Source organism: Panicum virgatum, chromosome 9K (genome assembly GCF_016808335.1).
Source record: "Panicum virgatum strain AP13 chromosome 9K, P.virgatum_v5, whole genome shotgun sequence".
Lineage (NCBI taxonomy): Eukaryota > Viridiplantae > Streptophyta > Magnoliopsida > Poales > Poaceae > Panicum > Panicum virgatum.
Window position 1 is genome coordinate 39,746,950 of NC_053144.1, and position 19,723 is coordinate 39,766,672.

Consider the following 19,723-nt stretch of genomic DNA (forward strand, 5'->3'; position numbering starts at 1 on the left):
TTCTTTACTCTACTTCCGTGTTCTCGTATGCGACTTTGGTAAACTTTTGCGAGGAATTTCGCGTTCATAAGCGACTTAGGCGTGGGGTGGTGAGCGGGGTGCCGTATCCCGGAGGCGTAGGCGGCCCCATGACTCGACCGGCCCCGTACCGTAGTTGCTTATGCCTCGTGTCCGTTTTTTCCAAGTGTACGAGAAACTTAGAGACGGAAATTTTTCGAAAGAAAAAAAACGTTGGCGATTTTTGGGGACGTTCGGGGGTTCCCCCCTAGTAGCCCCCGAGGGAGGCTTGGCTTTGCCGAGGGTAAAGCCAGGCGTACCTCAGAGTTCGTGCGCGTCCGAGCCCCCGAGGGTCCGGAACGTTTCCAAAAAATAAACAAGTGAAGCATACTCTTTTATTGTTTCGGGAAATCGAAAATACGAGTACAAACAATGTACAAATAGCTCGGAACTCTAAGGATAGAAGCGACGTAGCTGCTGTATGTTCCAAGCCTTGGTGAAGACTTCGCCGTTTTCGTTCGCCAGCTTGTACGTGACGGGCTTGAGCACCTCGGTGATGATGTATGGGCCTTCCCACGGTGGTGAGAGCTTGTGGCGGCCCCTGTTGTCCAGTCGAAGCCTCAGCACCAAGTCCCCTTTGTTGAGGTCTCGGCGCCGAACTCTCTGCACTTGATATCTTCACAAATACTGCTGGTAGCGCGCAGAGTGTAGGAACGCCACGTCTCGAGCCTCGTCTACTTGATCCAGCAAGTCTTCGCGGGCTCGCTGGTTCTGCTGCTCTTGATAGGCCTTGAGCCTTGGTGACCCGTACTCCAGGTCCGTGGGGAGTATGGCCTCGGCGCCATAGACGAGGAAGAACGGGGTAAAGCCCGTGGCTCTGCTTGGGGTCGTCCTCAGGCTCCAAAAAAACAAAGGTAGCTCTGTGAGCCACCTCCGGCCAAACTTGTTCAGCTTGTTGAAGGTCCTCGGTTTCAGTCCTTGGAGGATCATGCCATTAGCACGCTCCACTTGAACGTTCGTTTGTGGGTGCTCCACAACCGACCAGTCCACACGTATGTGGAAGCTGTCACAGAACGCCAAGAACTTCTTGCCTGTGAACTGGGTTCCGTTGTCAGTGATGATCGAGTTTGGGACCCCGAACCTGAAGACAATATCAGTAAAGAACAGAACGGCTTGCTCGGATTTAATCTTGCCGATGGGTCGAGCCTCGATCCACTTGGAGAATTTGTCGATTGCTACCAATAAGTGGGTGAAGCCCCCGGGCGCCCTCTGCAGCGGGCCGACGAGGTCCAGCCCCCACACGGCAAATGGCCACATGATGGGGATGGTCTGCAGAGCGTGGGCCGGGAGGTGCGTCTTTCGAGCGTAGAACTGGCAACCCTCGCAGGTCCGCACGACGTCGGTGGCGTCGGCGACCGCGGTGGGCCAGTAAAAACCTTGTCGAAATGCATTACCCACGAGGGTTCGTGGCGCGGCGTGATGACCGCAGGTGCCAGCGTGGATGTCACGGATCAGCTCCTTGCCCTTGGGGATGGGGATGCATCACTGCAAAACGCCCGAGGGACTGCGCTTGTATAGCTCGTCGTCGATTAGGGCGAAGGACTTGGCCCGCCTAGCGAGGCGCCGCGCCTGAGCGCAGTCCGAGGGTAGGATCCCTCGAATCATCCAGTCGAGGTACTGGGTGGGCCAATCTTGCGAAGTGGGGGCCTCGTCGATCTCCATTGCTTCGGCCTCGTCCGTGGAGGAGGTCTCGAAGTCAATGTCCATGGACTTGGCCTCGTCCGCCGGGGGGTTCCCGCCGGAGGGCCCGGCGTTCGAGGGGCCTAGCTCTGCCGGATCCTGGAATTCGACGGAGGGCTTGGTGATGTCGCGAGCGAAGATGTTCGAGGGGACGGTGGTCTGCCCTGACGCGATCTTGGCTAGTTCATCGGCATCCTCGTTGTACTTGCGCAGGACATGATTGAGTTCTAGGCCGTTGAACTTGTCTTCGAGGCGGCGTATTGCTTTGCAGTATGCCTCCATCTTCAAGTCGTGGCAGCTAGACTCCTTCATCACTTGGTCGATGACGAGTTGAGAGTCACCGCGTACGTTGAGGCGTTTGACACCAAGCTCGATGGCGATGCGGAGGCCACTGAGGAGGGCCTCGTACTCCGCCATATTGTTAGACGCATGGAAGTGCAAGCATATTACGTATCGCATGTGATCTCCGAGGGGTGAGATGAAGAGGAGGCCAGCGCCGGCGCCGGTTTTCATCACCGACCCGTCGAAGTACACGGTCCAGCATTCAGCCTGGATTTGTGGAGGGGGTAGCTGAGTGTCCATCCACTCAGCCACGAAGTCAGCCAAGACTTGGGACTTGATCGCTTTGTGGGGGGCATAGGTGAGAGTTTCTCCCATCAGCTCCAGAGACCATTTGGCAATTCTACCCTCTACTTCCCTGTTGCGGACTATCTCTCCCAGAGGGAAAGACGAGACCACGGTGACGGGATGGGCCTCGAAGTAGTGGTGCAACTTGCGCCGGGCCAAAACCACTGCGTATAGCAGATTCTGAATCTGCGGATAGCGTGTCTTAGTTTCAGACAACACCTCACTGATGTAGTACACCGGCCATTGGATAGGCAGAGCATGGCCCTCCTCTTGTCTTTCGACGGGTGGCGTGAGAATGGGGGCGTGAGTGAGCGATGCCTTCAGCCTGTCGAGGGCTTCTTGAGCTTTGGGGGTCCACGTGAAGCGCTCGGTTTTTCTCAAGAGTCGATACAGGGGTAAGACTTTCTCACCGAGACGCGAGATGAATCGGCTGAGGGACGCTAGGCATCCCATGACCCTCTATACCCCCTTTAGGTATCGGATCGGTCCCATCCGAGTGATGGCCGAGACTTTCTCATGGTTGGGTTCGATGCCCCGCTGGGAGACAATGAAGCCCAAGAGCATGCCTCGAGGGACTCCGAATACGCACTTCTCGGGGTTGACTTTTACCCCTTTGGCCCTTAGGCAATCGAATACAATCCTGAGATCGGCAACCAGGTCGTCCGCCTTCCTGGATTTTACAACGATGTCGTTGACATATGCCTCTACGTTCCGCCCGAGATGGTCCCCAAAAACGTGGAGCATACACCGCTGATATGTAGCTCCGGCATTTCTGAGGCCAAAGGGCATCGTGACATAGCAGTACATGCTGAAAGGTGTGATAAAAGAAGTCGCGAGCTGGTCGGACTCTTTCATCTTAATTTGGTGGTAACCGGAGTAAGCATCAAAAAAGGATAAAAGTTCGCATCCTGCAGTTAAATCTACGATTTGATCAATGCGTGGCAAAGGAAAGGGAACCTTCGGACATACTTTATTTAAACTAGTGTAGTCTACGCACATCCGCCAACTCCCATTCTTTTTCTTCACTAATACAGGACTAGCTAGCCACTCGGGATGGAATACTTCCTTGATGAATCCGGCCTCCAGAAGTTTCTGCAGCTCCTCGACGATCGCCCGGCGCCTGAGCTCGTCGAAACGTCGCATGCATTGCTTCACCAGCTTGGAGTTGGGTCGGATATCAAGGGAGTGCTCGGCGACCTCCCTCGGTATGCCAGGCATGTCCGAGGGGCTCCACGCAAAGATGTCTGCGTTGGCGCGGAGAAAGTTGACGAGCACCACTTCCTATTTGCTGTCAAGGGTGGCGCTGACCTGCAACGCCTTGTCATCGGAGCGATTCGGGTCGAGGGTCACCTTCTTGATACCCTCGGCGGGTTCGAAGCTTCCCGCATGGAGTCCAAGGCTTCGCTTGCCATTTTGTCGAGGGTGGCTGCGAGGGCCTCGTCCTCTGCTTGAGCCTCCGCGTGCTCAATGCACTCGACATCGCACACGTAGGTGTACTCGAACGAAGAGCCGACGGTGATGACACCCTTCAGACCCAGCATCTTCAGCTTGAGGTAGGTGTAGTTGGGGATGGCCATGAACTTGGCGTAACAGGGACGACCAAGAATGGCGTGATAGGATCCCCGAAACCCCACCACCTCAAAGGTGAGTACTTCCGTGCGGAAGTTGGCTGCCGTGCCGAAGCAGACGGGTAGATCGATCTGGTCGAGGGGTTGGACTCGCCTCCCCGGCGCAACGCCATGAAATGGCGATTTGCTAGGGCGAAGCTTGTTCAATGCAATCCCCATGAGCTCCAAGGTGTGGGCGTACATGATGTTGAGGCTGCTGCCTCCGTCCATGAGCACCATGGAGAAGCGGGTGCAGGGGCGTCCCGGCTAAATCAGGGGCCCAGTGCGAAATGCTAAGATGAGGCCCTAGTGGCCTAGTAAAATCAAATAATAGTAACAAGTAGCATAGTAATGGGATATTTCAAAAATTGTCGTACCTATTGTTCACTTGAAGAACTTTATTCTTTGGGCATTCTTTGAAATAAAATCTTCAACGATGCGCTCATAATCAATCTTCTCCAGCATGTCACTTTCAAGTGCTATCATAGCCAAATCGTTGAGCCTTTCCTGTGTCATTGTAGAGCGCAAGTAGGACTTTAATAGCTTCAATTTTGAAAAGCTTCGTTCCGCTGATGCAACAGTCACAGGAATAGTCAACATAATTCTATATGCAATGCTTGCATTTGGAAAGCAATCATGTCGCTTCAAAAATTTCAAAATTTCAACTGGCCCCATATCATCTTTAGGAATGAAATCTTGAAGGAACTTCAACTCCACGTACAGTTCACTAGCAGCAATATCGGATTTTCCATCTTTTGTAAGGATAGCTTCAAGATTCTGACAAGATGATTTCAAGCTCTTAGCATCCAATGATTTCAATGCTTCAGAAGTAAATAAGAAACCAAAATTTTTCTGATAACTTTGATACTGTTCAAATCTTCTTGTAAGTGAGGCAATAGCCTGATCAACAATGGGAATGAAATAGCTGATTCTAAATGATTCTTCGGCAGACTGTGTGGCCAAATTTGTGTCATCAGAGGTCTCATCAAATTGTCTTTTTCTTTTAATTACTCGTTTCTTACGAAATGTTGTTCCAATATCCATCTCAAGCGCAATTCCTTTGGCTGTCTCTAGTGCCTCCAAGAAACCAGTTTCCCTGTAGTTTTTGAAGAAAGAAATCAACCCTTCCACTTTCTCAATAGCAATATCGATAAGCATATCCTTTGCTTGCAAATGTTTGCTCACTAAATTAACAGCATACAATACTTCATACCAAATGACTATTGCCACTATAAATTCAAACTCTCCAAGTTCATTATTTGCCAAACCTTTAGCCTCGCTACTTGATCCAGGATCATTATCAATATCGGATACCTGAAATTGGAATAAAGAAAATATGTATTAATAATATGTGTTAGCCAAAGGGATTACATCATTATCAATATAGAAAATATCAATTACCTGAAGTAGAGCCTCTCGAATGTCTGCGCATTGAAATCTAATAGCTTTAACACTTTCAATGCGACTCTCCCAACGTGTAGCTGACACCGACTTGAGAGTCAATCCTGATATGTTATCTTTCAAAATCTGCCATTTCTTAGTTGACTTAGCAAAAGTTGTGTAGATGCGTTGGATTATTCCAAAGAAGTCTTTAGCACAAGCCTTGGCCATATCACAAAGTGTTAAATTAAGGCTATGGCAACCACAAGCAGAATAGAAAGCTCTAGGATTTACATCCAAGAGTTTCTTTTGTACTCCTTGATTTTTTCCTTTCATATTTGACCCATTATCATAGCCTTGTCCTCTCACATCATCTATATCAAGACCAAGATTCTTTAATTCACTTACTAGGACATCAAAAAGGCCTTGCCCAGTTGTATCATTTACATCTAAAAATCCCATAAATGATTCTTCAATTTTAACATCATTTGAAGATAAATCCACATATCTTATAATCAAAGACATTTGTTCTTGGTGGCTTGCATCAGGGGTACAATCAAGAAGGACAGAGAAATACTTTGCATTCTTTATTTTCTCAATAGTTTCAGACTTAATAGCAGAAGCAAGCAGGTGTATCAACTCATTCTGAATTCTAGGTCCCAGATAATGGACATGAGTTTCTTCGTTTGTAATACGACGAACATGCTCTTGAATAACTGGATCAAATTCAGCCAACATTTCAATCAAACCCAAGAAATTCCCATTGCTATCATCATACAGTTTGCTATTATGGCCACGAAATGCTAGACTATGCTTGGCTAGAAATTTTACAATGGCCACTATTCTGAAGAGAACTTTTCTCCAGTGCTCTTTTTCTTTCTCAAGTTGTCGTTGAGCAACTTTATCAATACCTTTACCCTTTTCCAAGTTATTACGTAGATCATACCAAGTAGTCATAGTCAAAACATGATCAGAACTTGTTTCATGCTCTGTAATTCTTTCATAAAGATGTGTCCAATCATTAAACCCATCATTTGCTAACTGACCTTTCCGATGCCCATTTGTAAACAATTTACAGCTGAAGCAAAAAACTCTATCTAGTTCTTTGGAATACACAAGCCAATCTCTATTGCACTTCTCCCCATTTGGTAGGATTCTAATATAGGATCGTGCCGACCACCTCCTAGAATATCTATCCTTGGGACCTTTCTTAATGGATAAATCTCTTTTAGGACCTTTTTTTGCTAAAATATCAACCTGCCTAGGATCAAGGGAATCCCAATACCTTGGATCAAATATGTCTGGCGAAAAAGAAGTATCCACATTGGCATCACGAGAAGAACTATCCAATTCCAAGTTAACATCAGTGCTAGTGCCATCCATGTTATCACTATTATTAGGAACTTCCTCAATATTTTCTATCTCTATCTCATCCGTAGGAATAGTATTTTCTACCTGTGTCTCACCATCATTTGGTTCATTGGCATTGGGAACACTAGTATTTTGTGTACTGCCCTGCCCCTGATTACCGGGGTGAGAAACTTGTGGTTCTTTCCTAATAAACCTTTCCATTGCCCCTTTCTGAGATTCAATTAGTTCATCTATTCTTTGTTTCTTTTTACGCTTTTGATAGCCGGAATCATATTTCCTATGTTGTTTTGCCGACGACATGACTTGCATTTGCAATGGAAAGAACAAAATTAATCGATGTATTTTAATCATCAAGACATCAACATAATTAAACGAGGAAAGAAGAAAATAATACGGAATTAAATCTTACTCTTGGGCTGGCCTTCCGCCGAGTGCCTCTGCAGGTGCAGCCAATTGCAAATGCAAATGCAAGCAACGATGAAACAAACTTGTGACCTGCAAGGGAATTGGAAACGGAATTTGATTATTTGAATGCAGATGGGCGTTGGGTGGTTTGGGCCCTGACACGAGAGACGAATCCTACTCAGTACTCACCCGTCAGTGTCACTGACGCCGCCGGCCGCGATGCTGCTTGCCTGCTTGCTTTGGAGTTGGACGCAGCGCACATGCAGGGGCTAAGGGCAATGGCCGATGGGGCGATGGGCTGCCGGCCGGCAGGGGCGATGCCTGCTGCGAGCGCGATGGCGATGGCGACAGGCGAGGAACGGAGGAAGCCGAAGCGTCAGTTAGGTTTCCCGTCGTGCGTGCGCCCAGAGAATTGGAAGGCTTCCGATCGGTTCAGCTTCCATCAATTTGGGCCTTGTTTTATACAAAATGGGCTGCAAACTCATGGAATTGAAGTCTCCTATACTACTATATACTAAGATGTACTTAATATTTTAGGGGCCCTTCAAATTTGGGGGCCCTGTGCGGTCGCACAGCCCGCACGGGCCCAAGGACGCCCCTGGCGGGTGTTGCCGATGATGGGGTCGATAACAAGCGAGTACTGTCCCAGGTGTGGGACGTAGTCGGGGTGGTCCTCGCGGCCAAAGGAAATGGTGTCCTTCGACCAGACGAGGTAGGATGGCGTGGCCTTGGTGACAGAGAAGACTTCCCGGTGCTCGCGCTTGCGCTGCCGAGAGGTCATGTTCGTCGTTGGTCCTCCAAAGATGAAGAAGGCGTTCTCCACCGGGGGGAACTTGTCATCTCCACCTTTGTCGCTAGTGTCCTTCTTCTTGTCCTCGTCGCGATGCGCGACGCGGTTGTAATAATTCCTGAGCATTTCGCACTGCTCGAGGGTGTGGTTGACCGAGCCCTTGTGGTAAGGGCACGGCTTCTTGAGCATGTCATCGAATAGGCCGCCTCCACCTGGAGGGGGGCCTCGAGGTCCTTTGCGGTCCGGAGCGGCGACGAAGGCCTCGTCGGAGTCTTCCGCCTGCCATGGTCCATGCTGGATTGGTGGGGCCTACTTCTTCCCTTTCTTCCCCCGCTTTTGTTTCCTGGCGGGGGCGTTGATCTTGGCGTTGCCGCCCTCTACGGGCGCATCTTCCTTGCGCTTGCTCGGCTTATCATCTAAAATTGCACCAACTGCCTCCTCGTCGGCGGCGTAGTTGGTGGCAGTGTCAAACAACTCGTTGGTGTTGGCGGGACGGCTTCGCGCAAGCTCGTGCACTAGGTTCCTGAACGTTGTGCCCTCGAGGAAGGCGTTGATGACCTCGACGTGGGTGACGCTGGGGAGCTCGGTGCATTGCTTGGAGAAGCGCCGCACGTAGTCGCGCAGGGACTCATTGGGCTTCTGCCGACATCCTTTGAGGTCCCAGGAGTTCCCAGGGCGCACGTACGTGCCCTGGAAGTTGCCCACTAAGATCTGGACTAAGTCGGCCCAGTTGTGGATCTTGTCCGCGGGCAAGTGCTCAAGCCACGTTCGTGTGGCGTCGGCAAGGTGAAGGGGAAGGTTGCAGATGATAACCGCATCTTCCGTCGCACTGCCCAGCTGGCATGCTAGGCGGTAATCGTTGAGCCAGACTGCGGGATCGGTCTCGCCCGAGTACTTGACGAGGGTGGTGGGCTGCCGAAAGCGTGGGGGAAAAGGAGCGGTTCGAATCTCCTGACTGAACACCTTTGTGTCCGGAGGCTCCGGTGACTCGCCCCTGTCGTGCTCGGGGTCGAAGCGTCCACCCCATCGAGGGGTGTACTCCCTACCGTTGACGATGTAGCGGGCGTCGCCGTCGCCGGCATGCCCGCGTGTGTCATGGAGTCGCTCCCTTACGGGAGCCTTTCCGATGCGGTCGTGCACCGAGGGTGCCTTCGCATCATGCGCTACGGCTGCCTTTCCCTTCCCTCCTGGTGGAGTGTGCACCGAAACCTCGTGGTCCTGGCGTGTAGTCCCACCGGGCTGCCTCGGGACTATCGAGCGCATGCGAGACGCAGAGCTCTCGGCCTGCTGCACAGCAGCTTGCTCGATGAGCGCCTGTGCCTCGAGGCGCAGGTTGCGACCCGAAGTTGTCAACGGTTCGGGCATCGCTTGGAGTAGGTAGGCCGCAGCGACGAGTTTTTCACCAGCCGTTTTCAATTCCGAAGGTTTGTCGACGTTGTCATCGGCTAGGATCCGCTCCCGGGCAACGCGTGCCGCCGCCTGGGCATGTGCGCCACGCGCGGTGCGCTGTTGCTCGAGTGCGGTGCGCAGCTCCTGAGTCTACCGACGCTGCTCGTCGAGCTTGGCTTGAAGCTCCTTGAGCTGCGCCAGCTGTGCCTGCCGCGTCGCCGAGCTTGATGAAGAAGGGGCCGCAGCCGGCACCACCGGTTGGTTTGCCTGCGCGTCTGCCCCGCCGTTCCCGTCATCACCCGGAGCGTTGTCCTCTTGCCCGTCCGTGAGCTGGACCATGAAGCACTCCCGGGTGGGATCGTAACCCCCCTCGCTAGAGTCCTCGGAGCAGGTGAGGCAGTAAGCCGCCGCGAGCTGGAACGAGCGGAAAGCGTCAGGGTCGCGGATCCCGGAGTAGTCCTCGGCCTCCTCGGCCGTGAAGTTGACCATGAAGAACCTGATGTCGTCGGCGATCGAGCTCGCCGTCTCGGGGTTGGAGTCATTAGGAGACGATGCGATGAGGTTGCGGATCGACAGGAGGTGATGACCCGGCAGATCCTTATACTCGGCGAAGTTGGTGCTGGACGAAGAGGCGTATGAGGCAGCATTGCGCATCTCGATGGGGAAGGGCGACGCCGCAGTCGCGCCCCCCTAGGAGGCACTAGGGCTGCAGTCGATGATGGTGCCGATGTCGCTGGCGCCGAAGCACGTGATGACGTAGCGGTGGCCCCGTCGACCGCAACGCTGAGCTGTGACATGGCAACCTCAACCAACGTGGGGGGAGCTGAGGCGTGCCGCCCGGCGCCGCTCCACGCGCGCTTGTCGCAAGTGCTGGCCCGAGCACCTGTTGCGCCGGGCTGGTGAAGTCGAAATGTCAGGGTTGCGTCTGGGCGAGAGAGCTCCATGAGGTAACCGTTGCCGGTTGCTTTGAACTCAAGACTCCCGAACCAGATCGTGTATCCTGCTGGGAGCGGATCTGAGACCCCCATGGGGAATGGGTTGGATCTGCACACCATCCCTGGAGATCAAATGGGAACAAAAGAGAAAATGTCACGCAGCACACCCCTACCTGGCGCGCCAACTGTCGGTGTCCTGACCCGGCGGTCCGGACCCAACTAGTAATGCTGCTGCGTGTTTCCTCGTCCCAGATGTTGATGCAAGAGGCAACATAGTAACGCACGAGTTTATCCTGGTTCCGGCCTCGGGGCCGTACGTCCAGCAAGGGGGTGTGCGAGGGCACTGTATTATCTTGCACTAGAGGTGCCTGTAGTAGGGGGTACATGCGAGGCGAGAGAGGGAGGGAAGCTCCCAAGTCTCTGCTAGAGAAGGAGTTGATTGAGGCGTGTGCCAATATCGGAGGCTCAGTGGTGCTAAGTGTTGCGTACTATCGAATGGTCCGACCACGACCCCCTTAAAGGAAGCCCGCCTCCTCCTTTTATAGACACAAGGAGGGACGGTGTACATGCGCAGGGGATCGTGGAAGTCGTCGTCTTTCCCCCGAATCACGGGGGTGCAGTGGTTGAGCACTATGGGAAGTACACTGTGGGGCATGGCGCCGGGCGTGGCAGTCATCCTGGGCATCGTCCTCGGCCTTGCGGAGATCGCGTCGGCGTCCTGACAGCCCCAACAGGCACCGTGGTCGTCGCTGTAGGGTGTACTGTCTTCCAGGTGTGGTGTGGCGGTGTTCCGTGGCCCTGCAGGCAAGGGTCTTGCATATATATGTGTGCCAGCGGTAGTGGGGCACGTGGCGGTCCCGGGACCCCCTAGGTGGAGTGCTAGCGTGTGCGCATAGGGGGTCCGGGAGTCACGTGGAGGTCCTGGACCCCTCGAGGGGGGAGGTCCGGGCCTCCGGCTGCTAGTGCTGAGCATCCTTCCTTGGGGGACACGTGGCGACGTCGGATCCCTTCCCGAGTAGGGGACGGGTCCGGGGTCGTAGGTGTGGTGAGGTGGAGTCCGGACAGCAGGAGTTGGCAGAATAGTGACGGGAGCTATACCGAGCACGTCTCGTACAGCGTCCAGGATGGAGGAGCAGTGACCGGAGTTGGCGGGCGGGACTCCGGTCATAACCACTGTGGGGAATGGCGGCCTGACGCCATCTGTCCTCAGCTGTGGCAGAACCACCTGAATTATCCCGGCTCAAGTGCGCAGGCCATCACCATAAAGGCAACACCGGCTCAAACGCACTTCAAACGGAACAATTCTTGGTCTGTCGGGTAACGTCCCGATACAATGAATGCAATTTGATTGTGCAGACACCTAGGGTGTCACAGCCTTCCCCCCCTAAAAGGAATCTCTCCCCGAGATTCTAAAAGATAGACTTTCGAGGGAAAAGGAGCAGACCAATCATCAATCCAGCAGGACAAAGTTACACTAGAGGATACTGATGTTGGCGATATGATCCTTTGTAGATAAGGATTGAGAACTTAGAGAAAGTTCAAGAAACAAGGTATGATATTATGAGCGAGAGGAATTACTGTGCCATTGTGTGAACTAATCAATTGTTTTTTCCACACTGAAGGCTCCAAGACTTCATTCTTTGCAGCAAGAGTCTGTGGATAAAACATGAGATCACAATCACCATCAAAGTCGGCTGGAAAAGACTGGTGGACTATTCTAGTACTAACATATAGTAGGATCTTGCAAAGAAGAGAGGACCTAAGTTCTGGTAGAATCAAGGTCTCAATCTGGTGGTGAATCTAGATAGAAAATATATCAAGGTGAGTTTTTGCTCAAGGACATTCTTGCTCAAACTGTTGATTAAATTAAACAATATGATGCGAGATGCATATGCTCGATGACCAAGAGAATAATGCATCCTCGAAATGTATGATTGCAATGCTGGTGCAATGCAGTAACGAAATATTTTGTACACAATTGAAATGGTGCTTATAACACAATGTCATTGCCACGATGCTGACCCAAATTTGCATACACTCTGATGCAACGATGATGATGCTCTTGATGGATGCATGTATGAAATGCATAAGCATGATGCCCACAAGGATGAGTTGATGATGCACACAGTGCAATGCGCATAGCGTATCTATTTTCCCGCGACCAAAACTCATTAGCCTTGTACCTTTGAGTAAGGATCAGAAGTTAGGACACTAACAAGGTTGCATAGAAGGGGATTGCAGTGAGTTACGTCACACATACTAGACACCAGCGCGCTCCTAGTAACTCAATCATGTGGCTGCAGCACACACGAGAGTCTAGGTTTCGTCGCGGCATCAAGGTTATATGACTAAACTCCACCACAAGAGAAAACAAGAGTGGCAACCCAATAGCGCCAGCAACGATAAAATAGGAACCGAAGACAACCCACGAAGTGGTACTCAAACGCATACCCATTAGTCAGTCTAGAGATTCCCGATCATGATGCAACACTATGCATTGACGAATGTCATGAAATGATGTGATGCATGATTATTGCATCAAGGACTGTATTTCAAAAGTTTATTATTACCATAAACCTTTTTAATTTTATCTCAAATTAACTGAGCAAGAATGAAAATATAGGATTCATATGTTGAAATCAAAATAGCCAGCAAGATCAGGCATAACACCAAGAGGAATAGAATGATTATTGATGGGATTTTGTTAACAACATCATGGCTTAACTAGGGAGCCATGAAGGAAAAGGAATAATGGTTTTGATAGGAATAGATTCAAGGCATTGATCAAGGGTTGGATTGATTAACAAGCTATGATTAATGGTAAGGTTCATACAAAATCCAAAGCCACTAACTACAAAAGACCTTCTCAAATAAAGCTTTTTAAGAAGAAAGTGGGAAAATATGATTCTGATTCCAAAGATGATATGGTTCCAAACTCAGAAAATAATAAACCACAATTGGTACTGGTTCATCATTTGAGATTCTAAGGAATGAAAAGATCCTTCTAACAACAAGATGAGGCTTAGGATGAAGGCACGACTCAAAACCATCTTTTTCATCCAAGAAAGTCTAAGCATTTGAACAAGCATGCTCCTAGAATCAAAATTTAACTCACTCATGATTTAAGCACACTAACACTTATCTATGAGGATTCATACAAGAAATTCCTTAAAAAGCTCATGTAACAACTTCAAATACTAGGAATTAATTCGAACATCAACCAAATATGCATGCACGTCCTGACCGTCCTCACAAGATAAACAATTGCCAACTATCGTTGGGCTTACGTAGTTAGCACGGTGGCATACATAAATACGGCTCTCCCTATATAGCTAGTCGATACATTCTAACCGTTCTTAACTTATCGAATCGCGGTTAGTGTACCTGCAGAAGATTGACAGAACATATATATATCCATTGAACCTTTCATGCCAGCACCCATGAAAGCATTCCCATACATTACCGCTCACTATAGAAGCGGCAGCCATACAATTTCCGCCGTATGGCCAACGTTAACATACACCACTTAGTGGCGTATTCACAAGTTCCTTTACTCCCAATATAGTCGACCAAAGTCAGTATATTGGCAGCAGCTCAAGTAGGTCACTGCTTGAGCGCAGCGTTCGGTTCGCATCGCCGACGGGAAGGTCAGACTCCCTCAGCTGACTGAGGATCCTTACCTTCTTACCTCACGTAGGTGCGTCGTTACAAAAATTAAGGGTTGCTTGTGAGTATGGTTTGACAAAATGTAAAGTGCTGGAAGTCAGATAACATAAACCATACATAAATAGCCACCTAGTAATTCCCGTAAATTCCCTAGGACTTTACGTTCTATGCACAATCCTTAACGAATCCAACGTAGTTTTCCGAAATACCTTGTTGTTCCAATTTTATACGGAAAATAATTTTTAAGGTTCCAACACCTCTGGTGTATGCTTGCAGCTCTGATGCCAGCTGTGGCAGAACCACCTGAATTATCCTGGCTCAAGTGCGCAGGCCATCACCATAAAGGCAACACCGGCTCAAACGCACTTCAAACGGAACAATTCTTGGTCTGTCGGGTAACGTCCCGATACAATGAATGCAATTTGATTGTGCAGACACCTAGGGTGTCACAGTCCTGGGCGCTGTGGAGGAGTGGTTGGCATTTAATGCCTCCGTACGACGGGCGGGTGAGCGGAAGGGCCGTTTGTCCTCTTCGTTGAGGGGTGGCCTCGAGCGAGACGGAGACAATTCGCCCCGCTCGAGGTTAGGTTCGCTACCCTCGAGCGAGGCGGAGACGATTCGCCTCCCCGAGGGTAGGCTCGCTACCCTCGAGCGAGGCGGAGATGCGGGGCGCGGTCGAGGGTATCGATGGGAGCCCTCGAGCGAGGCGGAGATCACCCCGCGGGTCCGAGGGGGGTGCGGATGGGCCACGTGCTGGGCTTCTTTGAGTCCTTTCCTTTCTTCCAGATTGGAAGGAGGCCGTAGGCCTTTGCGGGCTCAATTGCCTAATATGTGTTTGCGTTTTTAGGGTGATTTCAGTACCGCGATTAGGGTGCCCCTAATCGTGGTCCCCGACACCAGGATGGTCAGATTCTAGCAGTCGAGTGAATCTAAGTTGGAGTCAAAGTCATCATCTGAGTCCGGGTAGGAGCCGAACAAGGGAAGAGTCCGAGTCCCTGTCCAGTTCCATCGGCGGGAAAGTGTTGAATACGACATGGCCGAATTCTTCAGTCCGAAAGGAAAACGAGTAGGTGTCGAGTCCGACAAGGACATGTTCTCGATTTCCTTGGCGATTCCGGGAAGAAGGATCTCGGCGGAGTGGTTCCGCCGAATTGTTCTTACTGGGGAGCCCTCGTATTCGTGGGGTTGATCAGATGGCTAGAGAAGCCTCCTGATCCGTTGGCGATGCAGACTCACGATCCGAAGATGAAGGAGGTTCCGGCATCAATCGACGGAAAGCCGAAGGCGAAGGATGCCATCGAATCCTTCTAATGATCTTTGGCGAGAGGCCCCACGATGGGCGCCAGCTGTCGGTGTTTTACCGTCGGGTTCTCCGAGGGGTATCTCGAGGAGAGTGGTTATGAGTAGGGACTCGCCGAGATCAGAACGCGATGGTGCAAGGAACACAAAGATTTAGACAGGTTCAGGCCACCGAAGCGTAATACCCTACGTCCTGTGTGGTGGTTTGTATTCCCTCTGGTATTGTTCGATCTTTTGGAGGGGTCCCTGTCCGCCCTTATATGATCGGGGGAAGCAGGGTTACATGGAAGTCCTAATCGAGTTCTGTTAGGATTCTAGTCCGAGAGGTTCGGCTAGTTCCCGAGACCATCGATTAGTTCTACTCCTATTCGGGTAGATACAAAAAGAGGTAGGGCATAACCATGTACTACTCCCTACTCTAGAATATTCTGTGCCCGTGGACAGTCCTACTGTCCCGGGTCTGACAGGGGCCCGTGGGTGGGAGAGCGACTTCCACCGCCGACGACGCGCTGGAGGAGGAGAGGGTGGCCTCGGCGGCCTGCCCCTGCCAGCTTCAGAGAGAGAGAGAGGAAGAAGACGTAATTTGTCTCTATGGTGTGTGGGGTCCGCTCGTAAGTGAAAGAAGCTATACTCAATGCTTCAGCTGCTCAACCAAACAGACTTCCAGGCAACATTTCACAGCAGCTTTCCCAAAAGTCACAACCCAACCAAATGCATCTTTAGTGTTCCCTTACGCATGAGAACTACTATATGATTTGTAGCTGAAGGCATTGGTGTGATGAAGAGCACCTAACATAGGTGGTTCAAGCATGGGCAACTACGATGCCACACCAGCACACTAAAGCCTCTATTGATAGAAGCAAACAAGAAAGAAAGACCACAATGTTGTATTTCCTTGTTAGATCAAAGGACATTGTCAAATGAAGCTAAGTTCATCGAAATGGAAAACATCATCCATTTAGACAAGAAGTGGTACTGCACCACAAAAAAGATAAGAACTAATTCCACCTTCATTTGTGCTCGAAGGAAGTAAGTCTGCTTGCTGCTATTAATTTTCCACTTAAGAATTTGATAAGTAAATATTCATTTGGGAAGTACTTGAAATAATCTTGTCGTTAGCCAAAAGAAGGTTAATTTGCATAGCATATTTGTGTGTCGTTTTCCAAAATTATCTTGTTCTTCAGTTTTGTACATTCCAGTTTTTTTTTTTAAATTAGTTGCCTCCGCTGAGGCGTTGAGTGGAGTTGTTGCGGTTGATAACTGTAGATTCTGGGTGCAGCCGTATCCTGCGGCCAATTTGTTTGGTTGACCAGGTGAACCTGTGGACTGTGGTTGCTTCTGGCGCAGTGAACCTGTGGACCAATGCAAAAGCTTCACCAACGACCAAAGCAAAAGGTGCGGCGAGCTCTCGCTCATGGACATGGACCGGGCATAACATTTATTACAGCCTAATCACTGAATCACGGTAGCACTGTACCCCATGTTTGGCATGCATAGCTTGTCAAGAGCAGCAAGCACCGGAGGAAATTGGGCCGTGTTTAGATGTTTTCAGCGAGCACCGGAGGAAATTGGGCCGTGTTTAGATGTTTTGCAAACAAATTTTGCGATGGAATCTTGCTAATTTGAAGTATTAAATGAAGTCTATTTATAAAATTTTTTGCACAGATGGGTTGTAAATCGCTAGACGAATCTAATGATGCTAATTAACCCATGATTAATTAATAATTAGTTGATGGTTACTGTAGCATCAATGTTGCAAATCATGAATTAAGTAGACTCATTAGATTCGTCTCGGGATTTACAGCCCATATATGTAAAAAGTTTTGTAAATAGACTTCATTTAGTACTCCATGCATGTGTCAAAATATTCAATGCGACTTTTTTTTTGTGTTTACGGGGTTTATGGAGTGGGAACTAAACATGGCCTTGGAATTAAGGATGGATTCGGATCGGATACGGATCAAATCGGATCCGAATGTCACCTTTTACTATATTTTAATTCGGATACGAATGCGAATGTCACCTTTTACTATATTTTATAGTAGATGAAAATTACTATACAAGTAGGGAGTAAAGGATTAGAAGATAGCTAATAAAAAAGAATATAATTATCTATGTATAGCTTTTATATTAAATATATAATACTAATTTTAAATGTAAAATAAAGAAATATTTAAATACTTAATAATTAAGATATATAAAAAGATTTTATCATTAAATAAATGATTAATTTGAATCATATAAAATAATTTTAATCATGAAATAAATATATTAAATAGTTAAAGTTAATTTTTATATCATTACTAATTTAATAAATATATTATTAGTTACCTAGTCTTCTAAATAATTTAAATAGTATACATCATTAAGTAATTAGGTATAAAAATAAGTTTAAGATTGTCTCACTAGTCACTTTTTCTTTGCGGATACGGACGGATACGGATATGATCGGATATTCCTCGAATATGAATATGGAATCGGATAGAGAAAAATTCTCAAAGTCGAATTCGGATGCATCCATATGACATCCATATTAAAATCGAATACGAATACGAATATCCATATTTACGTTTTAAGCGGATACGAATACGGATAATTCGAATATTCAGCCATCCGGATCCATCCTTACTTGGAATGCTTGTTACCGTACAATGTACCCGACCGGCTGGCCCCAGTACCTGGGTCATAAATCATTCTTAATGTGGCCTCCAGGTAGGCTGCTGCCCGCTTCATTCTACAAGAAGGTTTTGGATCCGCTCACTTCCGTCATATCTTATCGTATATATTCGACCATCTCCATCATCAAGTGATTGAGTTTGGGGGGTGCGTGTATGCTCTCTTGATTTTCCACAAAACTCGTTGTTTTGAGCAAAGAGGAATGGTAGTCTACCAGTCTGTGGGGGTGTGAGGTTGTGGCCTTGTGGGTCCGTGGCCCATGGGGGTGGGGTGGCGGTGGATGACAGAGGATGAGAAGAGGCGAGTAGGAGCACTATACTATTCTACTAATTTGTATGTTTGTTTGAGTTGAAGTAGAGATAGGCTCTTTTTATTTTAGACTTTTGAACAACATTGTCCTATTGTAATTTCACACATTAGTATCTTTGAATAGCACTATGGCTCGTATTCCATTAACTCAATGAAATACAGCCCTTAAAAATATGGTGTGTTCCATCATGCTAATGTATTATTATATCTTGGCATTATTATATTAGTCCTATCATATAAGTGGAAGTGTTAGGAAATAGAAAGGAGGATAAAGTTAAAAAAACATAGAAATCAACTTATGTATGGTCTTATACGTGAGAGTGATGTTAACTGCATAAATGACCTTTGCATGGATAGGAGAACTTTTTCTATATTATGTAAGATGCCTAGAGATATTGATAGGTTGAGTGGTACAAGAAATACCTCGTTAAGAGAGAGAGAGAGAGAGAGAGAGAGAGAGAGAGAGAGTAATAGCATTTTTACACACTCTAGCTCATCATGTGAAGAATAGAACAATTGATTTTTTTTTTCTTATGGAGTGGTGAGACAATGAGCAGAATCTAAAATTATGCTGTTGTGAAGCTTTATCAATATCTTAAGAATCTATAATCTTTAGAAGTTTTCACAACAAAATCCTTAAGGGCCCCTTCAGCTCTAGGCCGGAACCGTTCCAGGCTAGGAAGTCCTTCACACCTAGAATAAAGCCTGGAATGGTTCTAGATCGTTCGAGGCCACTCCGGTATTCCGACCTTAGATTTTTGCTCTGTAGGGGCTACCCTATGGGCTGTTATCTCAAGGTCCTGGTTAGGCTCTTCTTGTTGTCTCTTAGAGGCTAAAAAGCCATTCAACGGCACCATTGCCCGGCTCCTACCCGTCTAACAAAGCTAAATCGAATCCCAATACGAAAATAAAGCACATTCTATAGGGGATAGAAACGCTCACAATTCTTCTGGTTATGCCTTCTCCTCTTTACTTTTTATATTCTTTTTATTAACAATAATAATGGAATACTTGGAATTAGCAGAATTCTCAAACTACGGTTAGCTTAACGTCAGTAGGCATTCTGGGCTGGAAGGAGGCAAGCAAATGGAATAGCCCGGATCGACCCGAACCGAACGGGGACTAAGGAGTTTGCCAGGAATTGGAGGGGTTTGGAGATTTTGACTTGCTGACTTGTTGTGAATTATAACAATCCCCTCCAATCCTCTTCAATTCCCTCCAAACCCAACATGGTTGGGTGTGATTAAATCACCAACAAATTAAAGTGTTGGCGCAGAATTAGGGTCAACACACCAAAGCGCTAGAATGCGCAGCGAGCGACGGCACAACGCAGCGCCGATGCTCAGACCGGTCAGACCGGTCGGGTATACTGGTCAAACCGATTGTTGCCAGGAAAGCCGGTAGCGGGACCAATGGACGTCGCTCGGGAAGGACCCGTCGGGGCAGGCGCACGTAGCGTTGCTCTTGGGTTGGCAGGCCACCTAGAATGCCCTCAAACGACGTAGAGACGAAGGAGGAACATCAAATAGTAG

The 19,723-nt window shown here is 48.7% G+C and overlaps 1 protein-coding gene across 1 annotated transcript; it reads right to left on the reverse strand.

The window, feature by feature from the left end:
- Positions 1-4,059: 4,059 nt before the first annotated feature.
- Positions 4,060-6,923, reverse strand: LOC120647977 (zinc finger MYM-type protein 1-like). Its single transcript, XM_039924770.1, has 2 exons — positions 5,373-6,923; positions 4,060-5,285 (listed from the first exon to the last, which is right to left on the reverse strand). Exons 1-2 carry the CDS (start codon positions 6,921-6,923, stop codon positions 4,356-4,358), a joined length of 2,481 nt encoding a protein of 826 aa, XP_039780704.1. The 3' UTR covers positions 4,060-4,355.
- Positions 6,924-19,723: the final 12,800 nt, after the last annotated feature.